A 20653-nucleotide genomic window follows, 5' to 3' on the forward strand; every position below is an offset into this window, starting at 1 on the left:
TAGTACTAGGTCCAGTATAGCGCCTTGCCTAGTTGGCTCCTCAATTACCTGTGACAAGTAATGATCTTTTAGCATGTTTAAGAATCTGTTACCCCTAGATGTATTTACTGTTTCGGTGTTCCAGTTTCTGTTCGGGTAATTGAAGTCCCCAACAATAACGAAGTCCCCCATACCTGCAGCTTTTTCGATTTGCTGCAGGAGTAGTAATTCGCCAGCCACACTAATATCTGGCGGTTTATAGCATGTCCCTATCAAAAGTTTTTTTGTATCTTTACCCCCTCTCGAAATCTCAACCCATAATGACTCTACGTTATCTCCAGTCCCCTCGTAACTGACCTCCTTTAAATATGGTTTTAAGAATGGTTTAACATAGAGACAAACACCCCCTCCCTTTTTATTAATCCTATCTCTCCTGAAGAGAGTGTATCCCTCGATGTTTGCCGTCCAGTCATGAGAATCGTCCCACCATGTCTCAGTAATGCCTATTATGTCATAATGGTCATTATGTGCAATTGCCTCTAATTCCCCCATTTTATTTGTTAGGCTTCTTGCATTTGCAATCCATCACTTAAGTTTATTAATTCCCTGATCCGCAAGTTCTGGTGTACATGACATTTCCTTAGGAACCATGGTATCCCTTAAATTACCATTGCTGACTCTTTCACTCCTTCCCCCCCTCTCCACCCCCATTATACATCCCACTATTCTTTGCTCTCTAGTTGTCCCACTAATTCTTTCTAATCCCTCCCCCCAGGCACCTAGTTTAAAATCTCCTCCAACCTTCTAACTAGTGATGAAGGGATTCAGTTTTACCCGGTTTTACTCGGTTCTCAAAACGGCATCTTATTGGCTATCCAAAACACGTGACATCCGTGAGCCAATTAGATGCCGTTTTGAGAACCGAGTAAAACCGAATCCGCTCATCACTACTTCTAACCATCCTACAGTTGTGCCCCTGTAGATTTGCCCCAGTAGATGTGCCCCCTGTAGCTGTGCCCAGAGTACTTGTGCCCCCTGTAGTTGTGCCCAGAGTAGTTGTTCCCCCTGTAGGTGTGCCCTCTGTAGCTGTGCCCGGAGTAGTTGTTCCCCGAGTAGGTGTGCCCGGAGTAGTTGTGCCCCCAGTAGCTGTGCCCGGAGTAGTTGTGCCCCCAGTAGATGTGCCCGGAGTAGTTGTACCCCCAGTATGTATGCCCACTGTAGCTGTGCCTGGAGTAGTTGTGCCCCCTGTAGCTGTGCCCGGAGTAGTTGTGCTCCCAGTAGTTGTGCCCCCCGTAGTTGTGTCCAAAGTAATTATGCCCCTGTAGCTGTGCCCCCTGGTAGCGCCGCAAACACAAAAGGAAAAAAATACTCACCTGCCCGCTCCTGCTTCCCGACTGCTGGTGGCCACGTCTCCGCCCATCCGTGCGTGTGACGTGGGACGTCACACGCAAGTCACGGACTGGCGAGGAGGAGGGAGGGGAGGGAGAGACTTGATGCAGCTCGGGCTTCCAGCTGTCAGTGACTGACAGCTGCGGCTGCTTGTGGCCAGGCGGAGGTTCCGGCGGAGTCGAGCTGTGGCGCCCTGTACTGTCTTGGGCACCTAGAGCTCGAGCTCCACCGGAACCGCCCTCCCTACGTCCCTGACCCGAATGTGTGTAGAAGGGATCTCTCCATTCCCGTCGGCAGCTGCATCACCCGTGGGTTTCTATTGGAGATGCGATGCTGCCAGATTTACCAATATCCGGAATGCGAAACCCATTAGTACCATTGTTTATCCTCCTAGCGTGATTCGGAATTGCCACCTGATTCTTGGCTCACCTGGCTCTATAATACCCCTTTCACACCGCACAAATAACCCGGTATTGACCCGGTATATTGCCAGGTCGACGCGGGTCGCTGTGCGGTGTGAAAGGGTCGATCCCGAATTTCCGGGTCGCCTTACCCAGTAATTTAACCTGGGAATAAAGAATAGTTATTACCGGGTCAGATGCAGTGTGAACGGGTTTCCCGGGTTGACTGCATAGGAGGACGCGGCGCAGAGATGATCTAATCTCTGAGCACCACCCCCGATGCCACCGCGGCCCCTGATGGCAACCTGACCTCACAGTATCCCAGGTCTGGAAGCCAGTTCTCAGGGACCAATGCCGGGTTGCATCCAGGAAGGACCCATTTCCAATTCCCGGGTGCGACGCGGCATTAGCGATCTGAAAGTGGTATAAGACGCGAAAAAGAATGCCTTGATATCCAGTATCTGCCAAGTTATCCAGTGCTGTTTTGTTAAACTCTGGGGGGGAAAAAGTTGCCTTGTGTAACAGAGATTAACAATACAAAATCATGGCTTTTATAGAGGAACTAAGAACTTCTGTGACAGTCAATCATATTCAAAAGCTATGGACTTCTTGACCAGTGCATCCTAAAAGACCATGGGCCCTATTCAAATATTGACATAAATCTGATATTTCCGTAAGGCTTCAATGTTTTTAGATCTGTGCAGAGACCGCACTGCGAATGTGCAGATCTGGCAGCGTGATTTTGCTGGACATCCGGAGGGTTACTAGGTGACAGCAGTTGTTGGAGTGAGGTGGAAAGTTCTTGATTATTTGCATTAATATTTCTGCGGGAGGATTGGAGGACTTCAGTGACACTGAGTTTGAAGTATTGGAGGAGAGCATTCAGGTCATAAGGTTGTGATCCGAGAAAGGGAAAGGGGTGTTAGTGAATTCAGAAACTGAGCATAGTCTGGGGAATACTACATCAAGGCAGTGGCCCTCCTGATGAGTAGAGGAGTCAGTCCATTGTGAGAGACCGAGAGAGGAGGTTAGAGAGAGTAAATTGGAGGAAAGAGCAGCAGATTTTGGACTATCAATAGCAATACTGAAATCTCCCATGATAATGGTGGAGATATCAGAGGATAGGAAGTGAGGGAGCCAGGCAGAAAAATCTTCTAGAAATTGTTTCAGTTGCCCAGGTGGGCGAGAGATGCAACACGCAGAGAGAAAAGAGTGTAAATTCTGATAGAATGTACTTCAAATTATGTAAATGTGAGTGATGGAACCTGTTGTAGAACAGTGTATGTGAAAGATTGGGATAGTAATAATCCAACCCCACCACCTTTACTGTTACCAAGCCTGGGTGTGTGTGTGTGTGTGCGTGCGTGCGTGCGTGTGTGTGTGTGTGTGTGTGTGTGTGTGAAGTGAAGACCATGTTTCTGTAATAGTCAGCAGGTTGAAGTTGTTAGATATGAAGAAGTCATGTATGGATGTTAATTTGAAACAAACAGAGCGTGCATTCCATAAGCCACATTTTAGAGATGGAGGGTGATGGGATACGTGATATGAGGGTAACTGTATTTCTATATTGCTGTGAATCAGGTGGATGTGAGTGGGGCAATAGTTTGGGGCCTGGATTAGGTGAAATGTCACCAGCTAATAGCAGCAAGTGAGAGAAATAAATATACAGTAGTTGTATGAGGTTTGTGAATGTTTTTTTATGGTGACCAGTTTTGGATGTTATTGTCAAAGTACAAAGATGAGTGAAAAGCTAATTCAGAGGTGGACGCTAATACAGTATTTGTGTCTTAATATTTGACGGTGGACCGTCAAATATTAAGACACTCCCTAAAAACCTACGGAGTCCTTTGACCACTTGAAAAATCCACATGAAAAGCTGTTTCAATTTTAACTTAGGACCAGATTTATCAAGCCTCGAAGAGTGATAAATTGCACGGTGATAAAGTACCAAACAATCAGCTCCTAACCGTCAATTATGAACCCAGCTTGAAACGTGGTAGTTAGGAGCTGATTGGCTGGTACTTTATCACCATGCAATTTATCACTTTCCAAGGCTTGATAAGTCTGGACATAAGATTGTAAAGCTAAATGTTCACCTCTACTCCTTGTATAGTTATGTAACTGGTAGCAGTGGGAATAGCCATTTTGTAGCATACTGTAGCTTATTCACTAGGGCAGTGGTCAGGGAACAGGGGTAAATTACCCCAAATGGGGTAAAAATGAAATTCCAGGGGGTAATGGACGGTCGTGCTGCCGAGACACAGTCCTGTCCAGCACCGTCCGGCTTGCGATGTGACGTGCTGACGTCAAACCATGCTCCCTCCTGCCCGCCCTGCGTTGTGCTCCTGGCAGCCCTGTGCTGTGTTCCTGGCCGCAGTGTGACGTGCTGACGTCACACCGCGCTCCCCCATGCCCGCCCGTCCTGTGCTGTCCTGTCCTCCCGCCCGTGGCCCGCCAACCCACACACAGAACTTGAAGTGTTCTGTGGCTGACCGCTGAGAGAGTTCCGCAGGATCAGACAGTGGCCCACATAACAGTGGGAAATTCCCACTGACATTACTGAGGTGAGGATGTGACCATCTGTCTCCTAAAAGTCGTGTCCCTCCCCCCCTTCCCCCCTCATCCATCTTTCTTACATTCATTCTGGTGTTTTTTTGGGAGAAAGTGTTAACCCATTCATATAAACAGTGATAACCAGTATGTATGCACAATAATATATGATTTCCTTCCTTTCAAATCAAGGGGTCCCTAGTTCCTAGTGATACTATATGCAAAATATTGGCCCAACCCCCTCGCAAAATGGCTTCTCCACCACATTTATGGGACAAGAACAAGTACACGTCACTGTAGATAATATGACACTAACACATTGCATTTTCCTTGTAACCTGTCACATAATTCATATAAGCATAAAGTGTGTTTGTAGAAAGAAAACACCTACATGCTTTTGCTGCCAGCAAATAGTTCCCCCAGGGGACTACCCCCATGATGCAGGCGGAGCCTCTAATAAAAATAACCTTGCAGGAGCTTTGAATCACACAGTTCCAAGTTGGGTTCAATCAGAATGGAGGTGTGTGTCCAGATAATAAAAAACACCACATGTTATGTGCAGAAGGCTTTCATCTTTTGCTCCCTTCTTCTGTATGTTGCTGTGGGCAGACTCCTCATGTGCCTTTTTCCACAGACCATGGAGGGAGTGCTGAAATCCCACTTTCAGATGACAGAACCCCATGTCCCTAAGTTTAAATATGAAGACTGGGGACCCACAATCTTTACTTTCAAATTCCTGAGGTCCGTTTTGCAAATCATGTGGCTACGTCTGGAAGATGAAGCATTCTTGGGACAAGCTGCACCAAACACACCTGTGGTGGACCTAGACGGTGAACTACATCACATTTGGGACTATTTCCGAGGTACAGTAAGAACATTTATCCGCTCAAGTGACAATTTCTGGCATATAAACAGGTGGATTAAGTGATGAAAAGTCTTCAGCAAGAAGTAGTTCTAGAAGCAGTGTTTCTGTGTGGTGATTCATTTTGTCAACATTAGAACAGTTCTGGTAACTTATGTCATTCATAAATTCTGGGAATGTATAGGGTAATATATGTATTATTTATATTTATGAATTGCCCTTAGCTAGCAGGACTTTGTGGAGGTGCTGCCTCAGGGGGGGCTCCATCATTCCATAAGTCCCTAGGATGCTGCCCTCCCGTACTGGTTAGTCAAACTTTTGTATGTACATTTTATAGGATAGGAAGGTACAGTATTGTTATCACAAAATAAGGCAGGTATGTCAATATGCAGATGTGATTCTGCTAATTAGGGAGGTAGAGGGGATTATGCAAAACATACATTTATTTTGCCTTCAAATGTAACTTTTTTTTTTTTTTTACAAAATAATTTTTTTTACCAAGTAACATGTTCCCATCATTTCCCTCAGTGTAGCCACAAATATGTGTAAAAATGTAAATCTCTGGGTATGAGCTCGTGATATTTTCATCGTTCCTGTGGTATAGGAGATTTATTAAGTGCATTCTGCCTGAAAAGTGTGCAGAATTGTTTCTGCATGATTTAGGTTTTGGGCTATACCAATGAATAAGTAATTACTCATTCATAGTTGCCTACCCTCCCGCATTCTGCAGGAGACTCCCTGAAATAGCAGCAATCTCCCTGACTCCCTGAATAGTGCTGCAATCTCCCTGATTGCACCTTACCCCCATTATGAAGCTGTTACATTCTTGGAGGGGGGGGGGGGGGGGGGGGAAATAAATCAGAGATTGGGCTCATCAGTGCCCTTTCCTTGCATTGGTTGTAAGGCACAATAATCCCTACAGTGTGAAACCATCTGCAAGGGAACTATCAATGGTTTCATCCACTGATGGTCACCCCTGCTTTACAACTCAGTAAGGCATGGGCCAATGAGAGCCTGGGGACGTAGCTTAGTGGGAGTGCTGGGGGAGGAGCAAAGTTCCATGTACCGAACGTTGTAAAAAAAAAATTATATATATATATATATATATATATATATATATATATATATATATATAGATAGATAGATAGAGAGAGGGTTTTCTTTGGGGGCGCCTATTCATATAGCATTCTATAGGTTAATTCCTTTCACATTTGTCAAAAATATCTTAATTTAGTTTTAGATACCACAGTAAGTAATTCGTTGAGTACAACCAAAATCAATAACTATACAATATAAACTTAATAAATATAGAGATACATATAAAATACTTGTAAAATATTACTCCATAGACACAGTGTATATGTTAAAAATCAATCGTATCTTTTTATTACTGGATCTAAGTAATCAATCCATAAAACACCATGGGGGGGTAGGTTTGAGGTGCTATAAATATGTATTAGGGAAGCGCTGATAGGCGCTTCAATTCTCAGCATATAAAAGTAAACATGATCACCCCGGCTGGGGTTCCGGTCATGTGACTCGGCATGTGCATTCCACAGACCGAAAATGCGGCCGGCGGTGGAATGCACGCCGCTTTACCAGCTCTGTGTCATGCTGCACAGCGGCGGCTGCTGTCAGGAATAGGTGAGACACTGGATATGTGGATCTGATTTATACAACTGTGATCCTTGGATATTTCTAGTATGTACTTGATGTTTTATGTTATGTCTGTATTTGTCCATTATGGGGTGTTGGGGGAGTTCCTGAGATTAATTGGGGGGAGGATCTACTGGGGGTATATAGGTAGCACAATTTTACTTCACTGGTATTTTGACAAAGGTCAGAACCATGACCGAAACGTTGATGTGAACTGCATGTTGATGGTCTGATTAAATTACTCTTTTTTTTGCTGCTTGAAGACTGGTGAGTGCTCCCTTATTTTGGAAAATTATATATATATATATATATATATATATATATATATATATATATATATATATACACACACACATACACACACACACAGAGTTCCCAACTGTCCCAATTTTCAAGGGACAGTCCCATTTCTTTCGGACTGTCCCGCTGTACCACCCTCGGTCTGCAGTGTCCCGTGGTGGCGGGGGGTGGGGGGGGGGGGGGAGGGAGGGGGGGGGCGTTTGGGAGACTCCTGACACTCGCTGCTCTGCTTAGCAGAGCATTGATGAATAGACACTGTGTGCCCACGGGGCGCTGGTCATGTCCCTTTCAGTGACGGTAAATGGGGGCATGACTCGCAATCGCGGCACTGCTGTGAGGCCATGTCCCCTTTCATATAGGCCACACACCCTTTTCGCACGCACTGGCGGGAGTCTCACTTATGGATTCTAAAATGTTGTGAGGTATGTATGTATGTATATATATATATATATATATATATATATATATATATATATATACATATACATACAGAGAGAGAGAGAGAGAGAGATCTCCTATATATTAGCCCTGTGTGCCTGGCCCTCTAACGCTGGGTGGAGTCACAGACCTGGGCGGCCTTAGCAGCTCCTGCCCTGTCCCAGCACACCAGTTAGCAGTACCATCCCTAGCCACAAGTGCACGGACGCCCCACAGTGCCAGGTAATCATGGTCCCCTCCCTTGGCACCTACAACCCACTGACACCCAGACCACACACCCCAAAAATCCCCCTCCACCAGCTCCCACATGCAGCCACTGACGGCCCAGACACCCCCCACCCCGACGTCCGCATAACGGACCAGCACACACTGGCCAGCCTAACCCCACTGCACCGATTCCACCCCCCCCTCCACATCCATCCATGGCAGGGACACGCACCACGGCCGCTCAGCCAGCCGCACCCCACACCACCCTCCCGTCATCTGCACAAAACCAACTAACGCACCCACCTTCCCCACCACGGCGGGACAGACTGCCGCAGGCCACACTGCCGCAAACACCCCCCCCTCCCACACCATCTATTGCCTTGCAGGAGCGCTGTGGACACACAGTGTCACGGCAACAGCCCGTCCACACCACGGCCGCACAGATCGCTCCCGGCCTCCCCACTACCCCAGCACAAACGAGAGCCCTGTCGCCCGCACACAGACAGGTGCGGGTGACGATGATGTGGAACTGCACAGGGTCCCGGCGTTATGGAGAAGGGGGCTGCCGGTACAGTGTCGTGTCGGCCGGGGTCGGGTGTCTCTTACACCCGACCCCGGCCGACACTGTACCGGCAGCCCCCTCTCCATAACGCCGGGACCCTGTGCTGTTCCACATCACCATCACCCGCACAGACAGGTGCGGGCGACAGGGCTCTCGCCACGCCTGCCCCCAGCGGCACATTAACAAAACACGCTCCCCTCCCAGCACCATCCACCATCCACCCCCATCCAGCCAACAACTCATCAGGCACATCAATAATATATGTGGGATAAGAGGCAGCAGCAGCGCCCCCCCACCCCCCACACACACATTTCCCCACCTTGGGATGAGTGGCCTGTGAGCGGCGTTGTGTGCAAAAGGGAAGGCATGCTCAATAGGGAGATGGCTGTTGGGGGGGGGGGATTGGGGGGAGAGGAGGATGGCTGATATTGTGGGGGAAGGGGGGGAGGGAGATGGCTGATATTGTGGGGGGGATGTCTGATATTGAGGGGAGAGGGGATGGCTGATATTGTTGGGGGGGGGCATCTATTACTGTGTGCCTGATTAGTTGTTGGCTGGGTGGGGGTGCGGGTGGATGGTGCTGGGAGGGGAATGTTTTTTTTTTAATGTGCCGCTGGGGGCACGAGTGCCAACAGCGCTGTCACCGGCACACAGACAGGTGACGGTGCTGTGGAACTGCACTGGTTCCCGCCGTTGTGGTGCCGGGGGCTGCCGGGACAGTGTCGGCTGGGGTAGGGTGTAAGAGACAGTTTGTGCTGGGGTAGTGGGAGGCCGGGAGCGGTCTGTGTGGCCGTGGTGTGGACGGGCTGTTGCCGTGACTGTGTCTCCACGGTGCACCTGCAAGGCAACAGATGGTGTGGGGGGGTTCGCGGCGGTGTGGGCTGCGGCAGTCTGTCCCGCCGTGGTGGGGAAGGTGGGTGTGCTAGGTGGTGGTGGGTTTGTGCCGATGACTGGAGGAGTGATGTGGGGTGCGGCTGGCTGGCCGGACGTAATGCGTGTCCCTGCCACGGGTGGATGTGGGAGGTGTTGCTGGGCTTGTGGGCCGGATGGGTTCCGTGCTATGGGGTTAGGGTGCAGGCGTCGGGGTGGGGGGTGTCTGGCCCCCCAGTGGCTGCATGTGGGAGTTGGTGGAGGGAGGGGTTTGAGCTTCTCCCCCCCCCCCCCCCACAAAAAAATACCTCTAACTTCACCTAATGCCCACATCTTCCATGCACACACCCCTACCCCCAAAAAAATACAACCCCACCACCCTCCACCCATCCATCACATATCAACACACTGAACCCATGCACACCTCCGGCTCCATCCCCCTACCACACACAACCACAACTCCATCACACACTGCACGTCCTGTCACCAATACATATAGAGGCAGCCACCCACCCCCACGCTATTCCGCAAGCACCATACATCACTACCCAACACTTTTTATTAACCCACACACACAACCACGTACCCCTCTAAAATAATACTCCAACACTCACATTTCCTTCCACACTCTCCACAATCATGCACAACACCACACTACCGCTATTACACACCCACCTCCCTCTCTATACAGCCCATGGATTCTGTCAACCTATCACCACAGCAATTAGCCCACAAGATTACGGGGGCATAGCCCCTTACGACGGTGTGAAGAGCGCCCGTAGGGCGCGATGAATCACCTGGTATAGATATATATAGCTACTGCTACACTCTCTCTCTGCATGTCAGAGCCCTAACTCCCAGCAGCAGTGATTCCAGAAACCTGTTTTCTTTGTAACATTATGTGGCGTATACTTTGGAAGTGGGGCAGATATTTCTAGAAATGTAGTGAGCATCACGGTATAGCAATTAGATAATATTGTGTAATACGACCAGTTCCCACGAAGTGAAAGTATAGATAGTAACCATGCCTGTTACTGTGTGTGTATGATTACAGTGTCGGGAGCTTGTCTGGTTTCCAGCCGCAGGCAGCAGAATGGTTAGACACACCCGTGCACTGGGAAGTAATTACAATACTAGCAACATATTGTTATAAAAATAGCTTTCCAAAGCTTCTAAGCAATTTCCATCATAAAGGTGTAACCTCAAAAAATGTCCTTACTTAAATTATGCCTAGCATGGACAAATGGATATATGCTATATTTGCATGCATCAGTAGTAATCACAGATCCAGGCCTACCTATTCTAACAATGAACTGTGTGGGTTTTTTTTCCAGATGACTACCTAGAAGGCGCTACCACTCTCAGCGCAGAAAGTCAGCATTTAGCAGCCCACTTGGGCAATATATTATTATTATTATTATCCGTTATTTATATGGCGCCACAAGGGTTCCGCAGCGCCAAATTACAGAGTACATGAATAATCAAACAGGAAAACAGCAACTTACAGTTGATGACAGTATAGGACAAGTACAGGGTAAATAAACATAGTTACATCAGCAGATGACATTGGAATAAGTATCAGGTGGCAGAAGACTGCTGGAGTTGATGCAGTTGAAGATTATTAAAGTAAGAAAGGATAAGCATATGAGGGAAGAGGGCCCTGCTCGTGAGAGCTTACATTCTAAAGGGGAGGGGTAGACAAACAGGGGTGACACAGATGGGGTACATGGAGAGTGTAGAACAGAGGGTTAGGATGAGATTTGGCTGGGTTTGGTGAAGAAGTGGGTCTTGAGAGCCCGTTTGAAGTTTTGTAGAGAGGTGGAGAGTCTGAGGGGGAGAGGTAGGGAATTCCAGAGAAGTGGTGCAGTACGTGAAAAATCTTGGAGGTAGGAGTGGGAGGAGGTGATCCGTAGGCAGGAGAGTCGGCGTGCATTAGCAGAGCGAAGAGGACGGGTGGGAATGTAAAGGGAGATAAGATCAGAGATGTAGATGGGAGAGGAGTGGGTGAGGGCTTTGTAAGAGAGTGTGAGAAGCTTGAAATGGATTCTGAAAGGGAAGGGGAGCCAGTGAAGTGACGTATTGCGTTTGGTGAGGAAAATGAGCCGGGCAGCAGCATTGAGGATAGATTGGAGTGGAGAGAGGTGTTTGTCAGGAATGCCAGTCAGGAGGAGATTACAGTAATCCAGTCTGGAGATGACCAGTGAGGGGATAAGAGTCTTAGTAGCATCCTGGGTCAGAAAGGGTCTGATCCTGGAAATATTTTTTAGATGAAAATGGCAGGTTTGTGAGAGGTGCTGAATGTGTGGTTTGAAGGAGAGGGAGGTGTCAAGGATTACTCCAACACAGCGCACTTGGGGGCTAGAGGAGATAGTAGTGCCATCAATAGATAATGAGATTGTAGGAGGTGAGGTTATGCGGGAGGGAGGAAAGATGATCAGTTCGGTTTTAGACATGTTAAGTTTAAGAAAGCGCTGGGACATCCAGGAAGAGGTAGCAGAGAGACAGTTGGAGATACGAGTGAGGAGAGCAGGGGAGAGGTCTGGAGAGGAAAGATAGATTTGGGTGTCATCAGCATAGAGATGATATTGGAAACCAAAAGAACTAATGAGCTTACCTAGTGAGGACGTATCTAGTTATGCCTCTGGTCCTGCTAATTGTATTGTGGTATAAAATGCATTTATAGTGTTACATACTGTAATATGAACTGGGGCACTGTAATGTGGCACAATGTGAAGTGGAGGCACTATAATGTGGCATAATATGAACTGGAGGCACTGTATGTCATAATGTGAGTTAAGGGTACTATGTTGTATAATGTGTACTGTTAAATTTTGTGAACTAGGACACTACTACGGGGCATAATATTAACAACTGCAGCGAAGAGGTGTCTCTCTAATGAATGCGGTTAGGGTTAGGCTGAGGGAAGGGGGAGTTATGTTAGGTACTGCTGCGGGGAAGTTAGTTTTAAGCACTAAGGGGGCAGTGTCGGACTGGGGCATGAAGGGCACACTGGGGGATTGCAGTACTAGGGAACCATGCTTAGAGACTTGTCTAACCATTAGTTAGTACATAGTCTAGGACCCTAGATAATTATATATATATATATATATATATATATATATATAGTAAATACTGCTAGTGCTTGCATGATAATGTACCAGATTAATGATAGGAATGCACTGTGGAAAATGCACCACAGTTCTGTGCATTATAATGTAACATATGTATAATGTACTAGGTGATTCATCGCGCCCTACGGGCGCTCTTCACACCGTCGTAAGGGGCTATGCCCCCGTAATCTTGTGGGCTAATTGCTGTGGTGATAGGTTGACAGAATCCATGGGCTGTATAGAGAGGGAGGTGGGTGTGTAATAGCGGTAGTGTGGTGTTGTGCATGATTGTGGAGAGTGTGGAAGGAAATGTGAGTGTTGGAGTATTATTTTAGAGGGGTACGTGGTTGTGTGTGTGGGTTAATAAAAAGTGTTGGGTAGGGATGTATGGTGCTTGCGGAATAGCGTGGGGGTGGGTGGCTGCCTCTATATGTATTGGTGACAGGACGTGCAGTGTGTGATGGAGTTGTGGTTGTGTGTGGTAGGGGGATGGAGCCGGAGGTGTGCATGGGTTCAGTGTGTTGATATGTGATGGATGGGTGGAGGGTGGTGGGGTTGTATTTTTTTGGGGGTAGGGGTGTGTGCATGGAAGATGTGGGCATTAGGTGAAGTTAGAGGTATTTTTTTGTGTGGGGGGGGGGGGGAAGCTCAACCCCCCCCCCCCCCCCCCCACCAACTCCCACATGCAGCCACTGAGGGGCCAGACACCCCCCACCCCGACGCCTGCATAACTGACCAGCAGACGCTGGGCACCCTAACCCCATAGCACGGAACCCATCCGGCCCACAAGCCCAGCAACACCTCCCACATCCACCCGTGGCAGGGACACGCACCACGTCCGGCCAGCCAGCCGCACCCCACATCACTCCTCCAGTCATCGGCACAAACCCACCACCACCTAGCACACCCACCTTCCCCACCACGGCGGGACAGACTGCCGCAGCCCACACCGCCGCGAACCCCCCCCACACCATCTGTTGCCTTGCAGGTGCACCGTGGAGACACAGTCACGGCAACAGCCCGTCCACACCACGGCCGCACAGACCGCTCCCGGCCTCCCACTACCCCGGCACAAACTGTCTCTTACACCCTACCCCAGCCGACACTGTCCCGGCAGCCCCCGGCACCACAACGGCGGGAACCAGTGCAGTTCCACAGCACCGTCACCTGTCTGTGTGCCGGTGACAGCGCTGTTGACACTCGTGCCCCCAGCAGCACATTAAAAAAAACATTCCCCTCCCAGCACCATCCACCCGCACCCCCACCCAGCCAACAACTAATCAGGCACACAGTAATAGATGCCCCCCCCCCAACAATATCGGCCATCCCCTCCCCCCCCAATATCAGACATCCCCCCCACAATATCAGACATCTCCCTCCCCCCCTTCCCCCACAATATCAGCCATCCTCCTCTCCCCCCAATCCCCCCCCCCCCAACAGCCATCTCCCTATTGAGCATGCCTTCCCTTTTGCACACAACGCCGCTCACAGGCCACTCATCCCAAGGTGGGGAAATGTGTGTGTGGGGGCGCTGCTGCTGCCTCTTATCCCACATATATTATTGATGTGCCTGATGAGTTGTTGGCTGGGTGGGGGTGGATGGTGGATGGTGCTGGGAGGGGAGCGTGTTTTGTTAATGTGCCGCTGGGGGCAGGCGTGGCGAGAGCCCTGTCGCCCGCACACAGACAGGTGCGGGTGACGGTGATGTGGAACAGCACAGAGTCCCGGCGTTATGGAGAGGGGGCTGCCGGTACAGTGTCGGCCGGGGTCGGGTGTAAGAGACACCCGACCCCGGCCGACACGACACTGTACCGGCAGCCCCCTTCTCCATAACGCCGGGACCCTGTGCAGTTCCACATCACCGTCACCCGCACCTGTCTGTGTGCGGGCGACAGGGCTCTCGTTTGTGCTGGGGTAGTGGGGAGGCCGGGAGCGGTCTGTGCGGCCGTGGTGTGGACGGGCTGTTGCCGTGACACTGTGTGTCCACAGCGCGCCTGCAAGGCAATAGATGGTGGGGGGGGGGGGGGTGTTTGCGGCGGTGTGGCCTGCGGCAGTCTGTCCCGCCGTGGTGGGGAAGGTGGGTGCGTTAGTTGGTTTTGTGCAGATGACGGGAGGGGTGGTGTGGGGTGCGGCTGGCTGAGCGGCCGTGGTGCGTGTCCCTGCCATGGATGGATGTGGAGGGGGGGGGGGGGGGGGAATCGGTGCAGTGGGGTTAGGCTGGCCAGTGTGTGCTGGTCCGTTATGCGGACGTCGGGGTGGGGGGGGTCTGGGCCGTCAGTGGCTGCATGTGGGAGCTGGTGGAGGGGGATTTTTGGGGTGTGTGGTCTGGGTGTCAGTGGGTTGTAGGTGCCAAGGGAGGGGACCATGCTTACCTGGCACTGTGGGGCGTCCGTGCACTTGTGGCTGGGGATGGTACTGCTGACTGGTGTGCTGGGACAGGGCAGGAGCTGCTAAGGCCGCCCAGGTCTGTGACTCCACCCAGAGTTAAGAGGGCTAGGCACACAGGGCTAATATATAGGAGATAATTCAAGAGCATAGTCTGGAACCTGATCCCTTGAGGAAGGAGTGGGTCCTAGGCAGTGGGGCCCACCGGGGGTTTTCCCATGATCCCTGTGGGACAGTCCACCCTTGACGGGGGTTGGGGTTAGGCTGCGGGGAAGGGGGGGGGTTAGGTTTAGGCACCATCAGGGGAAGGATAAGGTTAGGCACTATTTGGGTGGTTAGGGAGTGGCTGCGGGAAGGGAGATTAGGGTAGGGGTTGGGGTAACATACTTACCTTGCATCTGTCAGGATTTCAAATATTGGGATGCCCAGCAATGGTATTGTGACGGCTTGCATACTGAACCCCTTTCCAGAAGCACTGGGACAGGGGCCCCATCAAAATGTTGCGATGGTGCCCACAAAGTTCTTGATATGCTCCTGCATCTAGCTAATATAATGTAAAAATTATTGCCTGAAAGTGCTACTCTGATGGCTTAAAGAGCAGAGCTTGTTTTAAGAAGTTGAGGCATAAATTACTATATTGAAATATTATTGTATATTGAAACATAATTATTTCCTTAAACTATATTTGACTCTTATGCAGTAAGCAATCTACCTGTGTTTGTCTCAGGTCAGCGTCCCTTGGTCCTCACGTTTGGAAGCTGCACATGACCTCCTTTCCTCTTCAGGCTTAATGAGTTTAATAAGCTTGTCCAGGACTTCAGCTCTGTGGCAGATTTCTTGATTATCTACATTGAGGAGGCGCATGCAGAAGGTATGAAATTATCAGATCCCAGGTTGGGGTTTCATTTTATGAACAATTTCTCTGGAATGTCAAACAAAATGGTGGGCAATATATATGTGTGTCCTTTCTGTCAGACTTGATATAACAGCAGCACACTATCTTACTGTAACATGGCCTCGCTGTCACAAGTGTCATCCTAGGACCCCGAATACCTGTAGACAGACCTTCATCTGCCTTGTGTAGTACTCTAGTAACCACACTATAAGGCAGAGGTTCCCAAAATGTCTTCAGTCATGGCTCTGTAGAGTATTAGCATTTTCCCCATGGCATCCTTAGACCAAAAGTTTCTTATTGAGAGATACAGCTAAACTTATTTAATTAAGTAAATTGTACTTATCTGCCACACTTAGGTTCAGTTATGTGGTGTTAAGCCAGGCATTCCCAACCACGGTCCTCAAGGGACACCAACAGTGCAGGTTTTAGTGATATCCAGGCTGCAGCACAGATGGTTAAATCAAAATAACTGAGCTACTAATTTAGTCACCTGTGCTGAAGCCTGGATATCACTAAAACCTGCACTGTTGGTGTGCCTCGAGGACCGTGGTTGGGAATGCCTGTCTTCAGCACTTCTGTTTGTCCACATATTTTATGACTGGTAGCCACCAGTGCTGCTACTAGCCATCAAATTGACCGTAAATAATTTTATTTGGTACTGAACCACAACTCGTGGCATCCCCGGTTTGGGTACAAGGTATTACAATGCTCATGAATTCCACCTTTACACTGGCAGTATGATTAAGGGAATGATGATACAATGTGGTTCCTCCAATAAATGTAATACACGAAGGATATATAATGTATAACATCCAATCAGTAATAGTCTGAATGGTTCCCATGGGCAAATCCACCTTTTCCAGTGGGACGGTTTTCATAAATTATGAACATTACGAACTGAAGCCTAATCAACACTCCTTGTCTCTGTAGAGCAGTGTTTCCCAACCTCCGTCCTCAAGGCACACTAACAGTCCTGGTTTTAGTGATATCCAGGCTTGAGCACAGGTGACTTAATTAGTAGCTCAGTTATTTTGATTTAACCATCTGTGCTGATCCCTGGATATCACTAAAACCTGCACTGTTGGTGTGCCTTGAGGACCGCGGTTGGGAATGCCTGCTGTAGAGCTTTGTTACTTATAGCCTCCCTTGGAATCTACATCACTGTTATTTCCTTATGGTATGCCACAGCTTTCACTATTGCAGAATGTCCAAATACCATTACCATCTATTATCTGTAAGGTGCCACCAAACTCTACAGACTGTACTGAAGAGATGGGTTTTGAGAGCGAGATCACTTGAAAGATGGAAAGTTGAAGGTATTGAGGCCAAGGGTAGGATGTATCAAGCCTAGGAGATGAAATACAGTGGTTGGCCAAAGCAGCCTATCAGCTCCGGGTATTTCAAAGACTGTTCTAGATAAATGACAGAAACTGGTTTCTATATTCAACTTCTCCACTTGATCTCTCTCCAAGGCTTGATACAACTCCCCCCAGACATGGAGTTTCATAAGTGGTGAGAAGTGCAGGATGCATCTTGGAGCATACTTGCCTACCTGACCCTCTCCATGAGTGAGAAAATGCTCTGTTCCTGGACTTTCCTGGTAATGTATGATTGCCATCACCTGTGGTGAAACACCTTTCTTATCAATTACCTAGCTCACCACAGGTGATGGCAATCATACATTACCAGGAAAGTCCAGGAACAGAGCATTTTCTCCCTCATGGAGAGGGTCAGGTAGGCAAGTATGTCTTGGAGGTGGCAGTGAGAGGTGGCTATCTCAGGGGAAGCAGGGCTTTGGTCAGTGGCAGATCTAAGAGGAAGAGTATCCTATGCCTGAGAGCTGTGTCATAACATTGACTTACGTCCAGCAGCAACATGTGCTCCAAAGCAGTTACACCATTCATCTCACACATATTTTATATTGCCAGTGCCGTAACTAGACATTTTAGCGCTGTGTGCAAGAAACAGCCTCGCCCCCCCCCTCTATGCAAAACAGGGGCAGTGTGCGCCGTAGGCGCGCCGCTTCATGGGGAAGGGGTGTGGCCACAAGATAATACCAATTCATATTACTGTGCACAGTAGTCTCTATTATTCAAATTACGCCACACAGTAGCGCCACTACACCAGGTAGAGCCCCTTTTACATATTATGGCAGACAGATTCACCTTTTAACACATTACGGCAGACAGCATCCCCTTTTTACATATTACGGCAGACTGCGTCCCCATATTACACATTACGGCAGACTGCGTCCTCTTTTTACACATTACGGCATTACGGCAGACAGCGTCCCCCTTTTTACACATTACGGCAGACAGGGTCCCCTGTTTTACACATTACGGCAGACAGCGTCCCCATATTACACATTACGGCAGACAGCGTCCCCATATTACACATTACGGCAGACAGCGTCCCCATATTACACATTATGGCAGACAGCGTCCCGTTTTACACATTACGGCAGACAGCGTCCCCTGTTTTACACATTACGGCAGACAGCGTCCCCTGTTTTACACATTACGGCAGACAGCGTCCCCTGTTTTACACATTACGGCAGACAGCGTCCCCATATCACACATTACGGCAGACAGCGTCCCGTTTTACACATTACGGCAGACAGCGTCCCCTGTTTTACACATTACGGCAGACAGCGTCCCGTTTTACACATTACGGCAGACAGCGTCCTCTGTTTTACACATTACGGCAGACAGCTTCCCCATATTGCACATTATGGCAGACAGTACACACACACACACACACACACACACACACACACACCTACAGTCACACCACACACACACACAGAACTCCCCCCCCCTTCTCCCCTCCCCTCGTGCCAACTTTACCTCAAGGAGAGGCGCTGTAGCAGAGACGGATGCAGAGTCAGACAGACCAAACAGCAAAGTCGGGGGCGTGGCCTAATAGCAAACCCGTGGCCACGCCCCCTTTCAGCACAGACAGGCGGCCTGGGAGACAAGGAGGCACAGGACCATGAGGCTGAAGTTAGCTTCACAGGACCGGACATACGGCAATCACACCCAGTGTCCTGCTCCGCCGCTGCAGCTACAGTGCTTCTGCAGACGAGCACTAAGCAGCGGGAGCCCACAGGTGTTGCCGGCGGTACTGCGCCCTCAGTGCACATGCGCTGTGTGCCAGGCACCGCCGGCACATACCTAGTTACGGCACTGTATATTGCTGCAATGGTCACAGACAGAGGGCCTTATTCAGGTTTGTAAGCAAACAAAAAAAGGTACACTAATTGGCAAAACCATGTTGCACTACAGGTGGGGCAGATGTAACGTGCAGAGAGATTTAGATTTGGGTGGAGTATGTTCAAACTGAAATCTAAATTGCAGTGTATAAATAAAGCAGCCAGTATTCACCATGTACAGAAACAATATTACCTAGCCAAATCTAAAGGGCCCTACAGACATGCCGATCAGCCGCCGAGCTGCCCGATGGCGGATACGTCCAACGGGCGACCCGGCGGCAGGGGGGCAGTGACGGGGGGGAGTGAAGTTTCTTCACTCACCCCGTCACGCGGCTCCATTGAAGTGCAGGTAAATATGGACGAGATCGTCCATATTGGCCTGCATGCACAGCCGACGGGGCACCAGCGATGAACGAGCGCGGGGCCGCGCATCGTTCATCGCTGGAGCCTCCACACTGAAAGATATGAACGAGTTCTCGTTCATTTATGAACGAGATCGTTCATATCTTTCAAACAAATCGGCATGTGTGTAGGGCCTAAAACTCTCTCTGCACTTTACATCTGCCCCACCTGCAGTGCAACATGGTTTTGCCCATTAATGTGCTTTTTGGGTTTGCTAACAAACCTGATTAACCACCAGAGCCTGCAAATATGGACAAAATGTTTGCTCTGAAGCCACTGAACCCACTTTGCCATACGTGTGACTGTTAATTAGAAAATAATGCACTTTACTATTTTCTAGCATCATACCTCCCAACATGACCCTCCCTAGGAGGGACAGAATGCTCTGCTCCTGGACTTTCCTCTTAATTTAAGATTGCCGGCACCTGTGGTGAACAGGTTAATGGATTAGAAAGACGTTTCACCACAGGTGATGGCAATCCTAAATTAAGTGGGAAGTCCAGGAGCAGAGCATTCTGTCCCTCCTGGAGAGGGTCATGTTGGGAGGTATGTAGCATTCTAAATGATCCCCTGTAAAGCTCTCCCTTCCACCAGGTTTATGCAATTCGTCACTCATCCTTGGGCACAGATCCCGTGTAATGATGCACACACTCCCTGTAATGCAACAAACATAAAGACTTCCGTGCACACAAATTACTTGTAATTATGACACATCCTTGGGCACATAGCCAGTATTTGAGAGAAAACTCCCCACTGGGCAAAACCAAGTTGCACTGCAGGTTGGGCAAATGTAACGTGCAGATAAAGTTAGATTGGTTGGGGGGTTGTTCAAGCTGAAATCTAAATTGCAGTGTAAAAATAAAGCTAACATTTGTGGGCTATATGCAAAAGCAGCCAGTATTTACCCTGCACAGAAAAATATAAATGTGTTTGCTCCCCTTGCACCTTGCATGGCAATATGGTTTGTTCAAGGTACAAAGTTACTTGCTTGTTTTGCTTGACTTACAAACATGAATCACACCCATTTAAACATGTATACCAGGTATACAGAAACAATGTCAACGTCATAAAAAATCTGGTATCGGCATAGTAAGTACACAAATCAAAAACAAGTAACAAAAGTATGATGTGACAAATCATACATAATTTGGTACAATAAGTGAAATTATGGATGTGAGAGATAACTACGTAAAGCACAGGTATAGTTTGATGCTGACCATAAATATGGATAGAAATCCAATCAGGAACTCTCTGGTGTTATATAATACTGGGATTTTCTACTCCAAATGTTATCAAACATGGGTAGATGTACTAAGCAGTGATAAAAGAGGAGAAGTTGCCAATGGCAACCAATCAGCATTTATATAATATTTATAATTTGCATACTATAAATGTAAACATAGCAGCTGATTGGTTGCCATAGGCAACTTCTCCAC

General features: G+C 48.7%; 2 protein-coding genes across 4 annotated transcripts in view; one reads left to right on the plus strand and one right to left on the minus strand.

Annotated features, from left to right (window-relative positions):
• The window catches only part of YIPF1 (Yip1 domain family member 1), a 64010-nt gene extending 48501 nt beyond the window's left edge, over positions 1 to 15509 (minus strand). Inside the window, exon 1 of the mRNA XM_063939619.1 lies at positions 15422 to 15509. The gene's annotated coding sequence lies outside the window, so the exon portion shown is untranslated. The remainder of the gene's footprint in view (positions 1 to 15421) is intronic.
• Positions 1 to 20653, plus strand: part of DIO1 (iodothyronine deiodinase 1) — a 78490-nt gene that overhangs the window by 16822 nt on the left and 41015 nt on the right. Inside the window, exons 1-3 of one of the 3 annotated variants that reach the window (XM_063939626.1) lie at positions 4268 to 4333; positions 4954 to 5182; positions 15437 to 15580. In XM_063939626.1, coding sequence (XP_063795696.1) covers positions 4957 to 5182; positions 15437 to 15580 — 370 coding nt within the window. In that variant the 5' untranslated portion in view covers positions 4268 to 4333; positions 4954 to 4956. Of the gene's footprint in view, positions 1 to 4267; positions 4334 to 4818; positions 5183 to 15436; positions 15581 to 20653 lie in introns of those variants that run through there. The other 2 variants (XM_063939625.1, XM_063939624.1) reach the window with 2 other exon arrangements.

The sequence above is a fragment of the Pseudophryne corroboree genome, chromosome 9, assembly GCF_028390025.1.
Source record: "Pseudophryne corroboree isolate aPseCor3 chromosome 9, aPseCor3.hap2, whole genome shotgun sequence".
NCBI lineage: Eukaryota > Metazoa > Chordata > Amphibia > Anura > Myobatrachidae > Pseudophryne > Pseudophryne corroboree.